This window comes from Vombatus ursinus, unplaced genomic scaffold (assembly GCF_900497805.2).
Source record: "Vombatus ursinus unplaced genomic scaffold, bare-nosed wombat genome assembly UNPS02000546.1, whole genome shotgun sequence".
NCBI classification, from domain to species: Eukaryota; Metazoa; Chordata; class Mammalia; order Diprotodontia; family Vombatidae; genus Vombatus; species Vombatus ursinus.
Genome location: NW_020940324.1, coordinates 658,087 through 673,068, shown reverse-complemented (window position 1 = coordinate 673,068; position 14,982 = coordinate 658,087). Strand labels below are relative to the sequence as shown.

Sequence of the window (14,982 nt, the reverse complement as noted above, 5' to 3'; positions counted from 1 at the left end):
TGTCAGAGCTGGAAGAGACCTTAGAACAGCAAATGTAGAACTGGAGGACCCTTAGAACACAGAATTTCAGGGCTAGGAGGGCCCTTAGAACAGAGAATGTCAGATCTGGGAAGGTCCTTAGAATACAGGATGTCAGAGCTGGGAGGGTCCTTAGAACACAGAATGTCAGATCAAGTAGGGAAGGCCTTTAGAACAGAAAAGGTCAGAGCTGGGAGGGCCCTTAGAACACAGAATGTCAGAGCTGGAGCCCCTTAGAACACAGTATCAGAAATGAGAAGTATCATAGAAAGCATAAGATCAGAGCTGGGAGGGACCTTAGAGAGAATTGAATAACTTCCTCATTTGACCGATGGGGAAACTGAGGCCTAATGAAGGGAAGGGACTTGCCCAGGGTCAGTCGATAAGGCGCAGAGCACTGTGGCATTTGGTCTGTGACTGAGATTGAATATGTGAATTGGAAGACAGGTGATCGAGAAGCGGGGTTCAGGCTGGGTGGCCTTGGGGCCTGGCAGAGGACTACAAGCCCAGCTGCGGCAGCCTCCCCATGATGGGCTCTCCTCCTGCTCCTGTTTTAGAACCACTCCTGGAGTGAGCTCTACTCCTTCGCCCTGTTCAAGGCCATGAGCCACATGCTCTGTATCGGTTACGGGCGCCAGGCCCCCGAGAGCATGACAGACATCTGGCTGACCATGCTGAGCATGATCGTGGGGGCCACCTGCTACGCCATGTTCATTGGCCACGCCACGGCCCTCATCCAGTCCCTGGACTCCTCTCGGCGCCAGTATCAGGAGAAGGTGGGTCTGGGTGGGTGGGGGGGGAGTGGGGGTGGAAAGGGTGGTAGAGATAGGAGTCATACCCTCAGGGGCCTGACCCTGTCAGAAAACCCCTTCTGAGGAGTGAGGGAGAAATAATCTGGCCCAGGTCTAATGCCTGGGATTTGGCACCATGGACAGCCCCCCCCCCCCCATTCAGCTACTTGGGATGCTAATAAATTCTACCAGAAATGATAGCTACTGGCATTTATAGAATGCTTTAATGTCTATGCAGCATTTTATCTCATTTGGACTTCATAACAACTCTGTGAGGTAGGTACTTGCCGTTTTAGAGATGAGGACACCGAGGCACAAAAAGGTCAAGTGAATAGCTGGTAAGTGGCAGGGACAGGTTTGGAACTGAGGTGTTCCTGACTCCAAGTTCAATACTCTGGTCATGGAAACATTGAATATTGTCAAGAGAATTGTCTGATGTTCCAGGCAGCTCCACCCCCACTACCTTCTCACTGCAACAGGCTCCCTGCTCTGTCCCCAGCTACGGGGAGAGACTGCAGTGAGTCATCCACACTCTCAGTCAGAGATCAGGCTGGGATAGGGGATTGGCCCGACATGTCAATATAGGATGTCCACTTGGGACCAATATTCCAGGGGTGGGGGTGGAGACGGGATGAGGAATGTGTCAGCTGGCCCTCACGCTGGGACTCAAGGCAAGAGCTCCCTCCTAGTGGTGCCCAGGGGTACCAGTCGGGGTGAGCTCCGGCCTGAACCTCTTTGCCTTCATGTGTTCTCTAATCATACCTCCCAGCTCATGTTTGGGCATCTTGCCCACGCTGGTACCTCCCAAACAGAAGCTAATGGTCCCTCGCACCCAAACAATGAGGGGGTGGCACCACCCGGTCAGCCATCACGGGTTCTTGGTGACCTCAGGGAGGCTGCAGCTGGGGCCAGCACTGGGCTTGGGGGGCAGGGAGCGGGAAATATGCATGGGCATCCCCCTGACTCCTGGCACTGCCTGTCACCTCCAGGCGGCCAACATAGGTGCCCGTCTTGGCGGTTTCCGGTAATGTCCAGGCTTGAGCTGTTATTTGGAAACTCCTTAAGTGGACGCCTAGTCCCCTGTGGGCCTAGTCCTGACTGAGGCTCTTGGTTTTTCCTACCATTTTTCAAGAAGGAGATTCCTGGAAATATCCCACGGAACGGCCTCCTTCACAATGAGTTTGTCCAATGGAGTAATGAACCCTGAGAGACTGGATGTAGAGCTAGAAAAGACCGTGGGGTCCATGTGGTCATTCCCTCCCTGGTCCCCTACACCTTATTTTACAGTTGAGGAAACTGAGGCCCAGGAGAGGTTAGGTTACTTGCCCAAGGTCACACAGCTAATGGGAAACCTGACATTTCAACCCAGGCACAATGACTCCAAACCCAGTGGACTTTCTACCAGATGATTGCCCTTGGGAATGTGGTCCCTCCTGCTCTCTTCTTGCTCTTCCCAGCTGTAACTTGGGCTGACACACGAGAGGCACGAAAGGGGGAATTGTGGATTTGAGTTGAGACTGGTACCCTAGGGCGCCCAGGAATAATCCTAAAGCAGCAAAGTGGTGCAGTGGATAGAGGCCTGGACTCAGAGTCAGGAAGATCTGGGTTCAGGTCTCACCCCACACGCTTAGTAGCTGTGTGACCCTCAACAAGTTCTCTAGCCCCCCATATTTTGTATTAACTTGTCTGTGAATGTACTGTCAGGTTCCCTTTCTTCCTCAGTAAACTATAAGCATCTTGAGGGCAGGGGTTTTCCTGGTCTTTGTATCCCCTATGCCTGGCGCTTAGTAGACTCTGAATACATTCTCCCTGAATTAGCTTTGGTCTTCTCTGCTATAAAGTGGCAATGATGAAAGCACCTACCTCACAGGGCTGTTGGGAGAATCCAACGAGGTAACAGGCTGAAGGCCCTCTTAGCTCTCACGGGATGGTGCTGACGCAGGACGGGAGGTGTGCTGGGGGGCGGGGGTGGGGCTGGCCAGGGAAAGGCAGGCCCTGACTGCTCTCCGTCTGTCCCCGACCCACAGTATAAGCAGGTGGAGCAGTACATGTCTTTCCACAAGCTGCCCGCCGACTTCCGGCAGAAGATCCATGACTACTATGAGCATCGCTACCAAGGCAAGATGTTTGATGAGGACAGCATCCTGGGCGAGCTGAATGGGCCCCTGCGAGAGGTGCGGCCCTGAGCTTTTGGAGGCAGCTGCCGGGGGCGGATGTGGGCTCGGGGGCAGGCAGGGGCCGGACAGAGAAAGGGGACGCCTAGGCCATCTGGTCCCCTGTGCGTCTCCATCACCTACCGGCCTTCCTCCTCCCCTCATCCCAGAGAGCCGCTACGTCTCTACCACGCTTTCCAAGTCACCAGATAGCTTCATTCCCTTGACTTCAAGGAATCATGGGATGCTCTAGCTAGAGGTGGAGGGCTTCATGGCCGTCGAGCCCACCTTCCTCATTTTACAGATGAGGAAACTGAGGTCTAGGGGAAGTGAGGTGACTGGTCCTAGGTCACATAGATAGGAGGCATCAGAGGATTTAAACCCAGTCCCTCTGATGCCAGAGCCCAGAGAAGTGTCCTACTGTGACCCCCTTGGGAGAAAAGCCAGACAAGGGACGTTCTTTCCCATTTTAAAGATCGGAAACTGAGGCTAAGAAGTAAAGTGACTTGAATGAGGTCATACAGCTGAGCTCATAATAAAAAAATAATAATAACAATACTATAATAGCTAACATTTATATAGCACCTACTAGATGTCAGGCACTGTGCAGATAATAACACTTTAATTATTATCGCATATGATCCTCACAGGAAGCCTGGGAAGTAAGTGCTACTACTGTAACCCATTTTATTTTTATTTATTTATTTTTTGTTTTTGCTCTTTGGTGAGGCAGTCAGGGTTAAGCGACTTGCCCAGGGTCATACACAGTAAGTGTATTGTAACCCATTTTACAGTTAAGGAAAGTGAGGCAGACTGGGTTGAAGTGACTTGCCCAGATCCCAGGTATTTGAGGGCAGATTTGAATTCAAGTCTTTCTAACTCCACGTTGGGTGTTTTATCGGCTTTGCCACCTCGGCCTCAAATCCTGATTGTCTGGACTGGCTCATAGCCCGGGCTCTTTTCTCTCTACCACCCCTCCTCTTCTCATCCATCCTGCCTTCCCCTTCTGACTTCTTCCCCATTCCCTTTCTTTGCCTTTGACCAGGGGATTCCCCCAGGGCTGGGAACGCTCTCTCTGCTTACCTCACCTACCCTCTTAGGACTTCCAGCTCCCTTCAGGGTTCTGTGTAGGTGCCTGTCCTATAAGATGCCTTTCCTGAGTCCCCCCAGTTGAAAGAGTACCTCCTTTCCAAAAAAAAACCCATTTGTATTTACTTGAATATATATATGTGTGTATGCGTTTGTATACGGAGAGAGAGAGAGAGAAAGAGAGAGGAAGGGGCAGGCAAGCAGAGTGCGCCATAGTGGATAGAGAGCTAGAGAGGGAACCAGGAAGCCCTGGGTTCAAGTCCATTCTTAGACACCTACTGACTGTGTCACCCTAGGTAAGACACAATCTCTCAGTGCCCTCGGCAGCTCTCTGAGACAGTGGTTCTCAAACTTTTGGGTCCCAGGACCCCTTTACCCTCTTAAAAAGTATCGAGGACCCTTCTCCAGGAACTTTTGTTTAGATGGGTTATAGCTGTTGATATTTACCATACTAGAAATTAAAATGTCTCAGTATTATTATGACAATCGTTTTGATCTCATAGACCCCCTGAAAGGGGCTCACGAGCCCTTCCAGGGTCCCCAGAGCACACTTTGAGAACTGCTCTCAGACCATTAGTTACAGAGAAGGTACTGACCTGCCTTGTTGGAGGGACTTTCCTCATCTAGGATTACTTATACCAATGAAACTCCAGGCCCAGACCCTCCCCCCATATTTTGTACTAACTTGTCTGTGGATGTACTTTCAGGTTCCCTTTCTTCCTCAGTAAACTATAAGTATTTTGAGGGCAGGAGTTTTTCTTGTCTTTGTATCCCCTATGCCTGGCGCTTAGTAGGCCCTGAATACATTCTCCTTGAATTAAATTGAATGCCCCCAGCCCCTGTCCACCCACCTTTCCCCATCTTGTGCTGCCTGGCTGGCCTTGATTCCCACCTCCACGCCTTAGATGAACCCAAGGCCGTATACCCCCTGCCCTCTCTGATGACCGTCCCCCTCTCTCTTCATGCTCATAGGAGATTGTGAACTTCAATTGCCGGAAGCTGGTGGCCTCCATGCCTCTGTTTGCCAATGCAGACCCCAACTTTGTCACAGCTATGCTGACCAAGCTCAAATTCGAGGTCTTTCAGCCTGGAGACTACATCATTCGTGAGGGTACCATTGGCAAGAAAATGTACTTCATTCAGCACGGCGTGGTCAGTGTCCTCACCAAGGGCAACAAAGAGGTGAAGCTCTCAGATGGCTCCTATTTTGGGGGTGAGTGTTCCCTGGAAGGAGTCTGGGGGCAGCCCCCCTGCCCTGTATCCCTTGGGCGTGGCCACCCCCAGTAGGAGGGTGGCGGCTAGTACCCTGGGGCTGGGGGGGGGTGGCTCAGAGGACCGCTAAGCTCCAGGCCAGACCTCCAGAGGTCCGTCTGCTTGGTGCCTCCAAGGATGGGACATTTACTGTCCTGATGCTGTCCATCCCAAGGTGGGATACCTCTGATCCTTAGAAAGGTCTTTCTTCCGTTGAGGAACAAGCTGCCCATCTGTAACATAGAATCTGAGAGATGAAAGATCTGAGAAGGTGTCTCTTCTGACAGGAGCAGGGCTCCCCTTCTTAACACTCCCAATGTGGGGTCCTTCAGCCTCTGTTTGAACCTGTCCACAGGCAGTGACCTTTCACTCCATTGTGTTCCGTTTGGGACGGATTTCTTTGACCTTGAGCCCAAACCCTTGTGATGATTAAGTTCAGAGACATAGTTTCTGGATAATTTAATCATTTTATTAATAAGGCCAGCATGTTCTTAATAAAAGGATGGTCAGTTGGCTCTTAAACCAAAGACAATCATGGTGGCTGGCTCACAGTTCATATACCCTTCAAAGAGCAGGTATTTCTGAGGGATGGCAATGGACTTTGATTGGATAACACAATGGAAGGTGAGCTATATTTAAACGAAGGGCTTAGAGTGACATCTTATCACTCTAGGACAGAAAAACTATCTCTGCACTGAGACCACCTCCAGCCTTGGGATCTGTCTTCACCTAAACTTGATTGAATGGAATTCACCTGAGATTAGAGATGCCTGGTAGAGTTGGGTTGTGTCAGATAGAGAAGTCTTGAGGTCTTGAACACAAAAAAGAAAGGGGAACTCTGAATCTCCCTGAATTTAGTTATTAGTAGTTATTAGAAATTAATTAGTAATTATTAGTTATTAGTAGTCATTTCTGTCACCTTCCTCCATGTAACTTAAGGGTTCATTCGTTCATACAACTTCAATTCAAAGACGGCTAGGTGGCACAGTGGATAGAATGCTGGGCCTGGCGACCCTAGGCAAGTTACTTAACTGCTGTGTTCCTCAGTTTCCTCATCTGAAAAATGGGGATTATAATAACACCTACCTCCCATATGAAGATATTTGTAAAATGCTTTGCAAACCTTAAAGTGCTAGGGAAAATAATAATTATTATTTAATAGTGTAGTATAGAAGTCGGCACAGTGGGCTTGAAGTCAAGAGATGTGGGTTTGAATCCTGCCTCATATTACTAGCTAGCTTTGTGAACCAAGGTCATTTGGCCTGTTTAATCATTTCTAAATTGGGAAGAGTCATAATTTCATTCCATACCCCACAGGGTTGTTGCAAGGACAGCACTTCAAAGCATTCTCTGTAAATGTGAGTTATTATTATTCAGCCAATATTTGTTAAGCACCTACTGTGTACAGGTCACTGTGCCCAGTTCTGGAGAGTATAAATACTTCTCCTGAGTACCTTACCCTCTAATGGGGGAGTAGGGATACAGAGGACTCATGGAAAGAAGGGAGATGAAGAAGAGATCTCGAGCCTGAAGAATTCACCTGTTTCCCCGCCTGGACCAATGTACCAACCTCCCTCTTCCTCTCTAAAAAAAAGTTGTCCCAAAATTGTCCACAAAACTTGAGGGAACAGAAGTGGCATCTAGAGGCACTTCAGAGAAGAGAGTGGCCCTTATGTCCCACCAGGCCTGAAATCCCAACCCTAATGACTGACAAGAGAGGTATGCAGGATTGGGTCTTCCATGCACCTTGCAACATCCTACAACCGCTGGGTTCTCCCTATTTCTCTTGGCCCAGAAGCATGAGATCACCAGGGCTCAGCCTGGAGTTGGGGGGTTTGGCCTCCATCTCAGTCCCTGCCCCAGCCTTGGCTCCTTCTCCTCCTAGTTTTCCCATCCAGCAGGGCTCCAGAGGCCCATCTCCTGGGACATTCAGAAGGAGAAGCGGTCTTATGCTTCCTGGGGACCTTTGGGGTGGCTCTACCACAGGGTGTACCGGGGCACCATCAGCCTCATTTCCCCCAATCTCCTCCATCAGCTGGGAGTGATCTGGGCTCAAGGGGGCATGGGAAGGGATGGGAAGGCCCACACTGACAGTGTCTTGGGGCCCCTGCAGAAATCTGCCTGCTGACCCGGGGCCGGCGAACAGCCAGTGTCCGGGCTGACACCTACTGCCGCCTCTACTCCTTGAGCGTGGACAATTTTAATGAAGTGCTAGAGGAGTATCCCATGATGAGGCGGGCCTTCGAGACTGTGGCCATTGACCGGCTCGACCGGATTGGTTAGTAGAGAGCCAAGGGAGGGAGGGCTGGGAAGGGAAGAATAAAGGGGTCAGAAGATCAGGAGCCTGAGGGATGGTCCAGAAGGGTCATGAGATGTCAGAGACAGGAGAGCCACTGAAGAACATCTATAATGGAAGGAGTCTTAGCACACAGAATGTCAGAGGGTCCTGGGAACATGGGATGTCAACGCTGGGAGGGTTCTTAGAACACAGAGTGTCAGAGCTGGGGGAGGAGGCTCTTAGAGATCATATACTTCAGTCTCATAATCTTACAGAGGAGAGATGAGTCCCTAAGAGGCAAGGGGGTTCTCCCAGGGACCTATAACATGTCACATTTGGATCTGGGTCTGCTATTCCCTGAATCCCCTGTCTCCTGGGTACTGTATGGAGTGAAGTTGCCCTGCCCCAGGAGGAGCTGGGAACGGTCCCCCAGGGGTCTCTTGTCCTCACCCTCACCCCTTCTGTCCTCCCCTCCCAGGCAAGAAGAACTCAATCCTTCTGCACAAGGTCCAACATGACCTGCACTCGGGTGTCTTCAACAACCAGGAGAATGAGATTATCCAGGAGATTGTAAAGTATGACCGGGAGATGGTACAGCAGGCAGAGCTGGGCCAGCATCCTGGGCTCTACCCAGCGGCTCAGCCCCAGGTCACCTCAGCCATCGCCACTTTGCAGCAGGCGGTCGCTATGAGCTTCTGCCCGCAGATGGCCAGCCCTCTGGTGGGTCCCCTGGCACTGAGCTCCCCCCGGATGATGTACGCCCAGGCCGTCCCTAGTCCCTTCTCAGTCTCACCCATTCTCTTCCAAGCACCTCCACCTCCCCAGCCCCCACCTCCCCCGGCCACGGCCAGTCCCCCATCGCAGAGCCCACGGGCCAGCCGGACCTTCCCGTACGGGGCCAAGGGCGAGTCTGGTTCCCAGCTCTCACTAGGCCCTGCCCGAGCCCCGGGCTCACCCCAGAGGCCCGCTGCCCACAAGAGCACACAAGCCCTGCACACGCCCTGCCTGAGCCATGAGTCCAGGCCTCTGTCAGCCTCCCAGCCATCCTTGCCCCAGCCCTCAGGCCCCACCCCTGGCCCCCCACCCAGCACCTCCCGGGAAGCAAGCAGCTCCACTCCACGCCTGGGACCTGGCCCAACCCGCCTTGCCCTGCCACACCAGCTGTCCAGTGGCTCCATGTATGCAGGCCCAGGCCCAGCCCCAGCCCAGGACTCGGGGGTCACCCGAAAGGATTCTGCTGCCAGCGCTCACGAAGTGGACTCAGCCAGATCAAGGCTGTCTTCCAACTTGTGACCCTCGCTTGGGCCTAGGATGGGGCTAATAGCCGGGGCCAGGTTGGGGCAGAGGTGTTCACTGCCTCCTCTCTCCCTCACCTCACCAGGACTGAGGTGACCCAGGAGGAGAGCTTCTGGGGGAACCAGGACCTGGGCCCCCCCCTGCTCAGCCTGGCTCAGTTCTGTCATCTAAGACCAAAGCCCTGTCTCATTCCTGCTGACATTCGAGAGAGCCTTTGTTCTCTTATCTGCATCATAGAAGCCATAGACCTTTAGCATAGACATCCGTGTGTGTCCGTCTGTGTGTGTCTGTGTGAGTGAGGGGGTCTGAGCTCAGGCAAGGTAGGCGATGGCTAAGTTCTTCATGTAACCCTCTCCCCAGCCCCTGCCGACTTCCCATCCCCATATATCTCACTCTTGGTTATCAGAGAAGGCTCATCTCTGCATCCCAGGTCCCTCTGTCCTTCCCCAGGCTGGTACTGAGGCCTTGCTTTGCCTCTCCTAGAGAACTATAGGATATAGAATAAAATGTAGAAAGTAGAACATAGGCTATCAGAGCTGGAAGATACCCTAGAACATAGGATGTCAGAGTGGGAAGGGCCTAAGAGACTGGCTAGCACCCCATTTTTTTAGATGGGGAAACTGAGATTCACAGAAAGGAAGGGATGTGTACAAGGTCATCCCATTAGGAGTGGCAAAGCCCTAACTTGAACTGAGTCCAAGACTAGGGTTCTTCCCATTGTGCTATGTTGCCTATCAGACCTAGTCTGATAAGTTTCCTGCTCCCCTAAAAATAAAAATAAAACATAATTTTAAACAATGGAAAAGGGGCCTCCTACAAATTCTCCACTCTCATCCCTGCTTCCCAGGACGTTAGGGACTTCTGGCCCCTTGCTTTCCTTCCTTTCTCCTCTGAGCCACCCTTAGCATCAAGGTTAGGGGGGCTTATGTCACCTCTGTGCCTCAGTTTCCCCATCTGTAAAATGGGGGGAGAATGCTACCCTGCCTCTCCTAGGGTAGGTGCTTGGGGATCCTCAAGGGGTGGTGGTCCACTGGCTACTGTCCCTTGGATCTCTTCCCAGAAACTCCAAACAAGACCAGGGTTGTCCCATTATTCCAGGGACATCGAGGTCAGGCAGCTCTGCAGAGGCCCCCTTGCCCTGGTGTGTGTTCTCCTCAGTCCAGGTTCCGTTTGTTTGGGTTTTTTTGTTGTTAAGTGTAGTGTCCAGCCCAACTGAGCTGCTGCCCTGCCTTCCCACTGCCCCTGCCTTTGCCTGGTGACCCTGACATGAAGGTTGTGGAGGTCATCCTGCCTAGGGCACCATGGTCCTCTGGGCAGCGTGTGGGCCATGCTGTCTGTCCTGGTGTGTGTTTTTGGACATGCACAAGCACCGTCTGTCCTGGCGTGTGTGTGGGTATGTTATATTTGTGTGTGTGCGTGTGCATGTGTGTGCTCGTCTGCATGTCCTGAATCCATACTGGAGCTCAGGGGACATGGGGAGATAGGATGGCTCAGGGGTCTGAGCCCCATGGTGAGGAGGGGTAAAGCTCGAGGTTGGGTTAGCAATGCTGGGGTTATGAAGTCTGGCTCTGGGGAGTATTGGCTAAGCCTGTCCCCCCCACCCCCTGTTTTTTCCTTCATTTACAAAATGGGTTCCCCTTAGACTCACCAGTGGGGAGTGAAAAAGCTGCAGCAGCCAGCTGGCTCCCAGCCAAAGAGACCCTCGCCTTCCCTCGGGGCCCACGACAAGGGGGTGGGGACAGTCTGGAGAGTTCCCCTAGAGATGTCTTCTGGGACTTTGAGATGAGTGGAGGAACAGGGATCTGCCAATACCTCTGTGTCTAAGTGGGGAGAATGACCCCTGGTCTGGAGTGAGGGCAGGGGGGCAGGAGGTCTTTAGCTCTGGGGTCCTCACCCCACACTTGAGTTTTTAATCAGATCACTCAGCCGTACACCCCTAATCATGCAGCCTGTCTCCCTAACTGAGGCTTTCCCCCTCCCCAGATGGGCATCACTTTCCACCCCCTCCCCCCTCCAGCTGCTGCCATTCTGTTGAATGTATGACTGGTAACGGGACAAAAAGGTGGCAACTCTCAAGTCGTCTCCAACTAACCTGACAGGGCCCCTGCGGGAGACCCCTCCTCCACTCCCACCCCATCCTGTGCAATAAACATGAGTGCATTGGCATCCAAGGCCTCCGTCTGGTTCCTCCAATCCCTGGCTTGGTGGGGGCATGATGCCAACCCCTCATCCCTTCAAGAAGAAACACCTAGGGGGCAGCTAGGTGGTGCAGCGGACAGAGCACCGGCCCTGAAGTCAGGAGGACCTGAGTTCAAATCCAGCCTTAGACCAAACACTTGACACTAGCTGTGTGACCCTGGGCAAGTCACTTAACCCCAATTGCCTAAAAAGAAAAAAGAAAAAAACAAAACACCTGCAACCATCTACTTCTCTCTTCTATACCATGGCTGGGGGGAAAGAGTTGAATTTGCAGCCAGACCCAAAGCTTCCTTGTGACCTTGTTACCTCTAATGGGTCAGCCTCCTCCATGAGTCAAAAAAATGGGCTTGGGTTAGATCAGGGGTGGCAAACTCCAAACAGAACAGGGGGGCCACTAAACCCTACGGAAGGGTCCCTGCGAGCTGCGTAGACTTGGAAAACCACCTATGTTGATGCATTTCTCTTCTAATTTGCTTTGTGAAATATTTCCCAATTACACTTTAATCTGGCATGCTGTGGGCCATGTGTGTGTTTGACAGCTCGGGGGTAGGCGATCTGTAAAGTCCCTTCTAGCCTCAAACCCCAGATTCTTTAAATAGTTGTTCTCTGTCTTGGGTGGGACCAGTGACTTCCAACTGGGTTAGAGGGAAGGGCTCTTGGAAGGCATCCCTGGCAACTTGTGTGTTCAGAGGCATTTGGCCCAACAGCCTCCCTCCCTCCATCTCTGCTACTTTACTGCCTGTATTATCTGGGGCACATTCCTCCCCGTCTCTCGGTCTATAAAATAAGGGGGTTGGATTGAAGGGTTCTTAACCTCGTCTGTGTCCTGGCGGCCTGGGGAGGTCGATAGACCCCTTCTCAGAATGTTTTCAAATACATATATAGGATTGGAAAAGGAAACCAATTATATCGAAATTGTTATGAAAATGACTTTTTTCTTTAAGTGCACAAACACCAGGGTTAAGAACCTCTGGACTAGATTTTCAGCCCTTTGAATTCAAATGAGCCATGTTTCTTTCTTACTCTGGCCCACCCTTGGCCTCCTCTTCTGCTTACCCTACAGAGTGAGGTAACTGTGGGCAGGGCCAGGCTCGAGAACCCCTTTCTCTGTGTCTTTGGGTGTACGGGCAAGGCTTGGAGGAGTTGCATTCTATTTACTTGGTGTCTTTTTCTACGCCACCACCAACCTCTGGAGTCAGCAGTACCAAGCCCACAACTGATAGCAGGTGTCCCGGTGTCCCTTGCACTCGGAGGCAGGGGTCCCTTTGCCCTGTGCTGCCATGATTCCTGTGGGGGATGCCCTGGTGCCAGTCTGTGGGCCTGTGGGAAAGGGAAGGCCGGGCTATCCTCCAAGATTTTTCACCTTGGAGGCTAGCTAGAGCCCTGGACAGCCTTGTCCTCCTTCATAGCTCACTGGGGATGTCGGCCAAATTTCACTAAGCCCTCGGAGGCTATTTCTGTTACTAAACCTTCTCCCCCAACACTGGGGGCGGGACAGACTAGCCATTCAGCTGCTGTGGAAGGTAGGGCTTGCTTTGAAGCCCAGGTCACTCCCCTTCCAGTTCCTAGAGGGGCACAGCCATTCCAGCTTTTTCTGGTGGAAGGAAGGCTTCAAAGCCTGGACTGTTCAAAAGTAGGATGGGTCTAGGCTGATACCCTCTACTCCAGGCCGGAGAAAGCATCACCTTTCATCCTGCCCAGCAGTCTCCTTGTCCACATGAGAGCAGAAGGGGCAGAGGGGGGCGGGTTCCACTGTCCTATCTCTTGTGATCCGAGGCTCAGATTACAGTGCAGCCAGTCTATGCCTCAGATACCCTCCCTAACCAGCCCTGCAGCTTTCGAAAGGCAACAGAGAAGCCCGTGGACCCTGAATCCAGGCAGCCCCAACCCCAGAGGCGACCTCCCTCCCCCACTGAAGCCCCTGCCTGCTCTCAGCACAAAATGGCAGCATCTCCTCTGAAAGCCCCAAACCACATTGCTCAGTGTGCAATAGAGAAAGGGAGCCCCAAATGAGTTTTTAACTGGGAAGACAGACAAGGACAGAGGAAGCAACTTCCTCTGAGCTGGTGACAATAGACAAAGAGGCCTAGAAATCAGCTGGGCTCTGTCTTGGCTTGTTTTCCTCTTCTTCCCCTGACCCATCTGGGAAATCTCCACCCTTACAGCAGTAGGTCAGCTCCCTTCCCCCAGCCCCCACCTGCAAGCTGAGGTCTCTGGGGCTGGGGGAGTGTTCTCCTGCCCATCTATAGATGGTCCTTGAGACAGCAAGCACTCCACTGGGGTTAAAAGCTTTTTATTTACACTACTGTACATGTGCCAGAGATTTCTGGATGCTCAGGATGGACAAATAGGTAAAAGCATGGAGAATCCTGGGGTCCTCCTGAAAGACGGGGGCTCCGGTCTAGTCTCGGAGAATCATCATTCCCCTGGGACATGGGCCCCCTGGTACTCAGCGGGAGTGGGGGCGGGGTCAGGAGGCCGATAAGTGAGTAAGGAATGTGGCCTGGCCCCGGTATTTTCTGGGAGATCAGCTGAAAGAGCTGGAAGGCTCATGCAGCTAAGGCTAAGCCCCAGGAGCACTCTTGTGAGCCACCCCTCCCCCAACCAGTGCCAGCCTGAGTGCTGACAACGGAAGGGGACACAGCCCCTCACTGCCAGCTCAGCTTGTCCTTGGCCGGAGGCAGGATGGACTCTTGGAGGGATCAGGGCAGGGAGGGCCTGAGAAGCACAGACCAGGAAGGACCAAATCCCCAAGTCCTCAGGATGCAGGGACACTCCTGGCAAGGGCCCTCTGAACTCAGTTTCAATAACGGGTGTGTGGCACGCTCAGAGCCATCTTCAGCTGAAGAAGTAGGTGGATTTCTTCACGTTCTGTAGATCAAAATTTCCTAAGGGTGGGATGGAGAAAAGAATGAGTCAGTGGAGCCGGGGCCTTCCACCATTCATCAGAGCAGCCCAGGAGAGATGAGCTGTCAAGAGCTGGGGGAATGGAGGGTGAGGCTGTAGGCCAATAGTCCTGGGTCCCCTTCCCAGGTGTTCCCGCACAACAGCCCTGTGAGACTCAGGGCAGAGGCTATGGAGCTGGAGCCAAAGCCTCTCTGCAGGGTGAGTGGGGTCTCGCCTGGAGGGGTTAGGGCATGGGAGGCAGGATAGAGCTGGAGGGGGATCAATCAATCGAGAGGTTCTCAAGTGGCAGAAGACTGCTGTGGGATTCAGGGCAGCCCCACACACTACCCACAATGCCTCCTCTTCATCCTTGGGGCTCTGCTCTGCTAAGATGGGCTGGGGGCAAGGGAGAGAGGATACAGGTGACCAGATGGGCTCAGCTCGTTTCTGGGAGCCTAGGAAGGCCCAGCTCCTCTCCTCCCCACCCCATCCCAAGCCACAGGCCCATCTGGCCTTCCTACCTCTTTCAGGCACATGAGACAGTGTCCTTAGCATCAACTTCTCCTTGATGGACATTTCTTTAGGAGAATCATGAGACCTAAGATCAAAGCCCAGAGGGAAAAAATCAACAGTCAGAGAATAACCAACCATCAGTGGAGGACTGGCAAGTGGCCTGGAACCCAAGGGGCAGGGTTTCCAGGGAATCCTGATCGGAGACCATGAAGGACAGCAAAGAGACAGGCAGAGGGCAGATGAGGAAATATTCACTGCAAGGGGAGAGAGTCCAGAGTGGTTTGGGTTTGATTTTCCACCAGGAAATACTGTGGAACAGCAGCTGGGGTGAAGTGGAAAGCATTGCAGAGACCTGGGGTCTACTCCAGGCTCTGCCCATGCTGGGCTGAAGCTTGCCCTGGTCATCCCTCAGGGACCGCTACGACTGTGTCACCGGGTCCAGCGGCTTGAGGGAACAGAGTCCTGATGCCAACCTCCTGGAGAAGGCTGGAGCTGAGGAGACTGAGCA

General features: G+C 52.6%; 2 protein-coding genes across 2 annotated transcripts in view; one reads left to right on the top strand and one right to left on the bottom strand.

Moving 5' to 3' along the window:
* Window positions 1–11,042, top strand: part of HCN2 (hyperpolarization activated cyclic nucleotide gated potassium and sodium channel 2) — a 24,023-nt gene extending 12,981 nt beyond the window's left edge. The window contains exons 4-8 of the mRNA XM_027857759.1: window positions 576–794; window positions 2,837–2,983; window positions 5,024–5,264; window positions 7,416–7,580; window positions 8,059–11,042. Coding sequence (XP_027713560.1) covers window positions 576–794; window positions 2,837–2,983; window positions 5,024–5,264; window positions 7,416–7,580; window positions 8,059–8,873 — 1,587 coding nt within the window. The 3' untranslated portion in view covers window positions 8,874–11,042. The remainder of the gene's footprint in view (window positions 1–575; window positions 795–2,836; window positions 2,984–5,023; window positions 5,265–7,415; window positions 7,581–8,058) is intronic.
* A 2,310-nt stretch (window positions 11,043–13,352) lies between these two features.
* Window positions 13,353–14,982, bottom strand: part of POLRMT (RNA polymerase mitochondrial) — a 47,557-nt gene continuing 45,927 nt past the window's right edge. The window contains exons 20-21 of the mRNA XM_027859123.1: window positions 14,483–14,559; window positions 13,353–13,963 (exon numbers count right to left, since the gene is read on the bottom strand). Of these exons, the coding sequence (XP_027714924.1) occupies window positions 13,914–13,963; window positions 14,483–14,559 (127 nt within the window). The 3' untranslated portion in view covers window positions 13,353–13,913. The remainder of the gene's footprint in view (window positions 13,964–14,482; window positions 14,560–14,982) is intronic.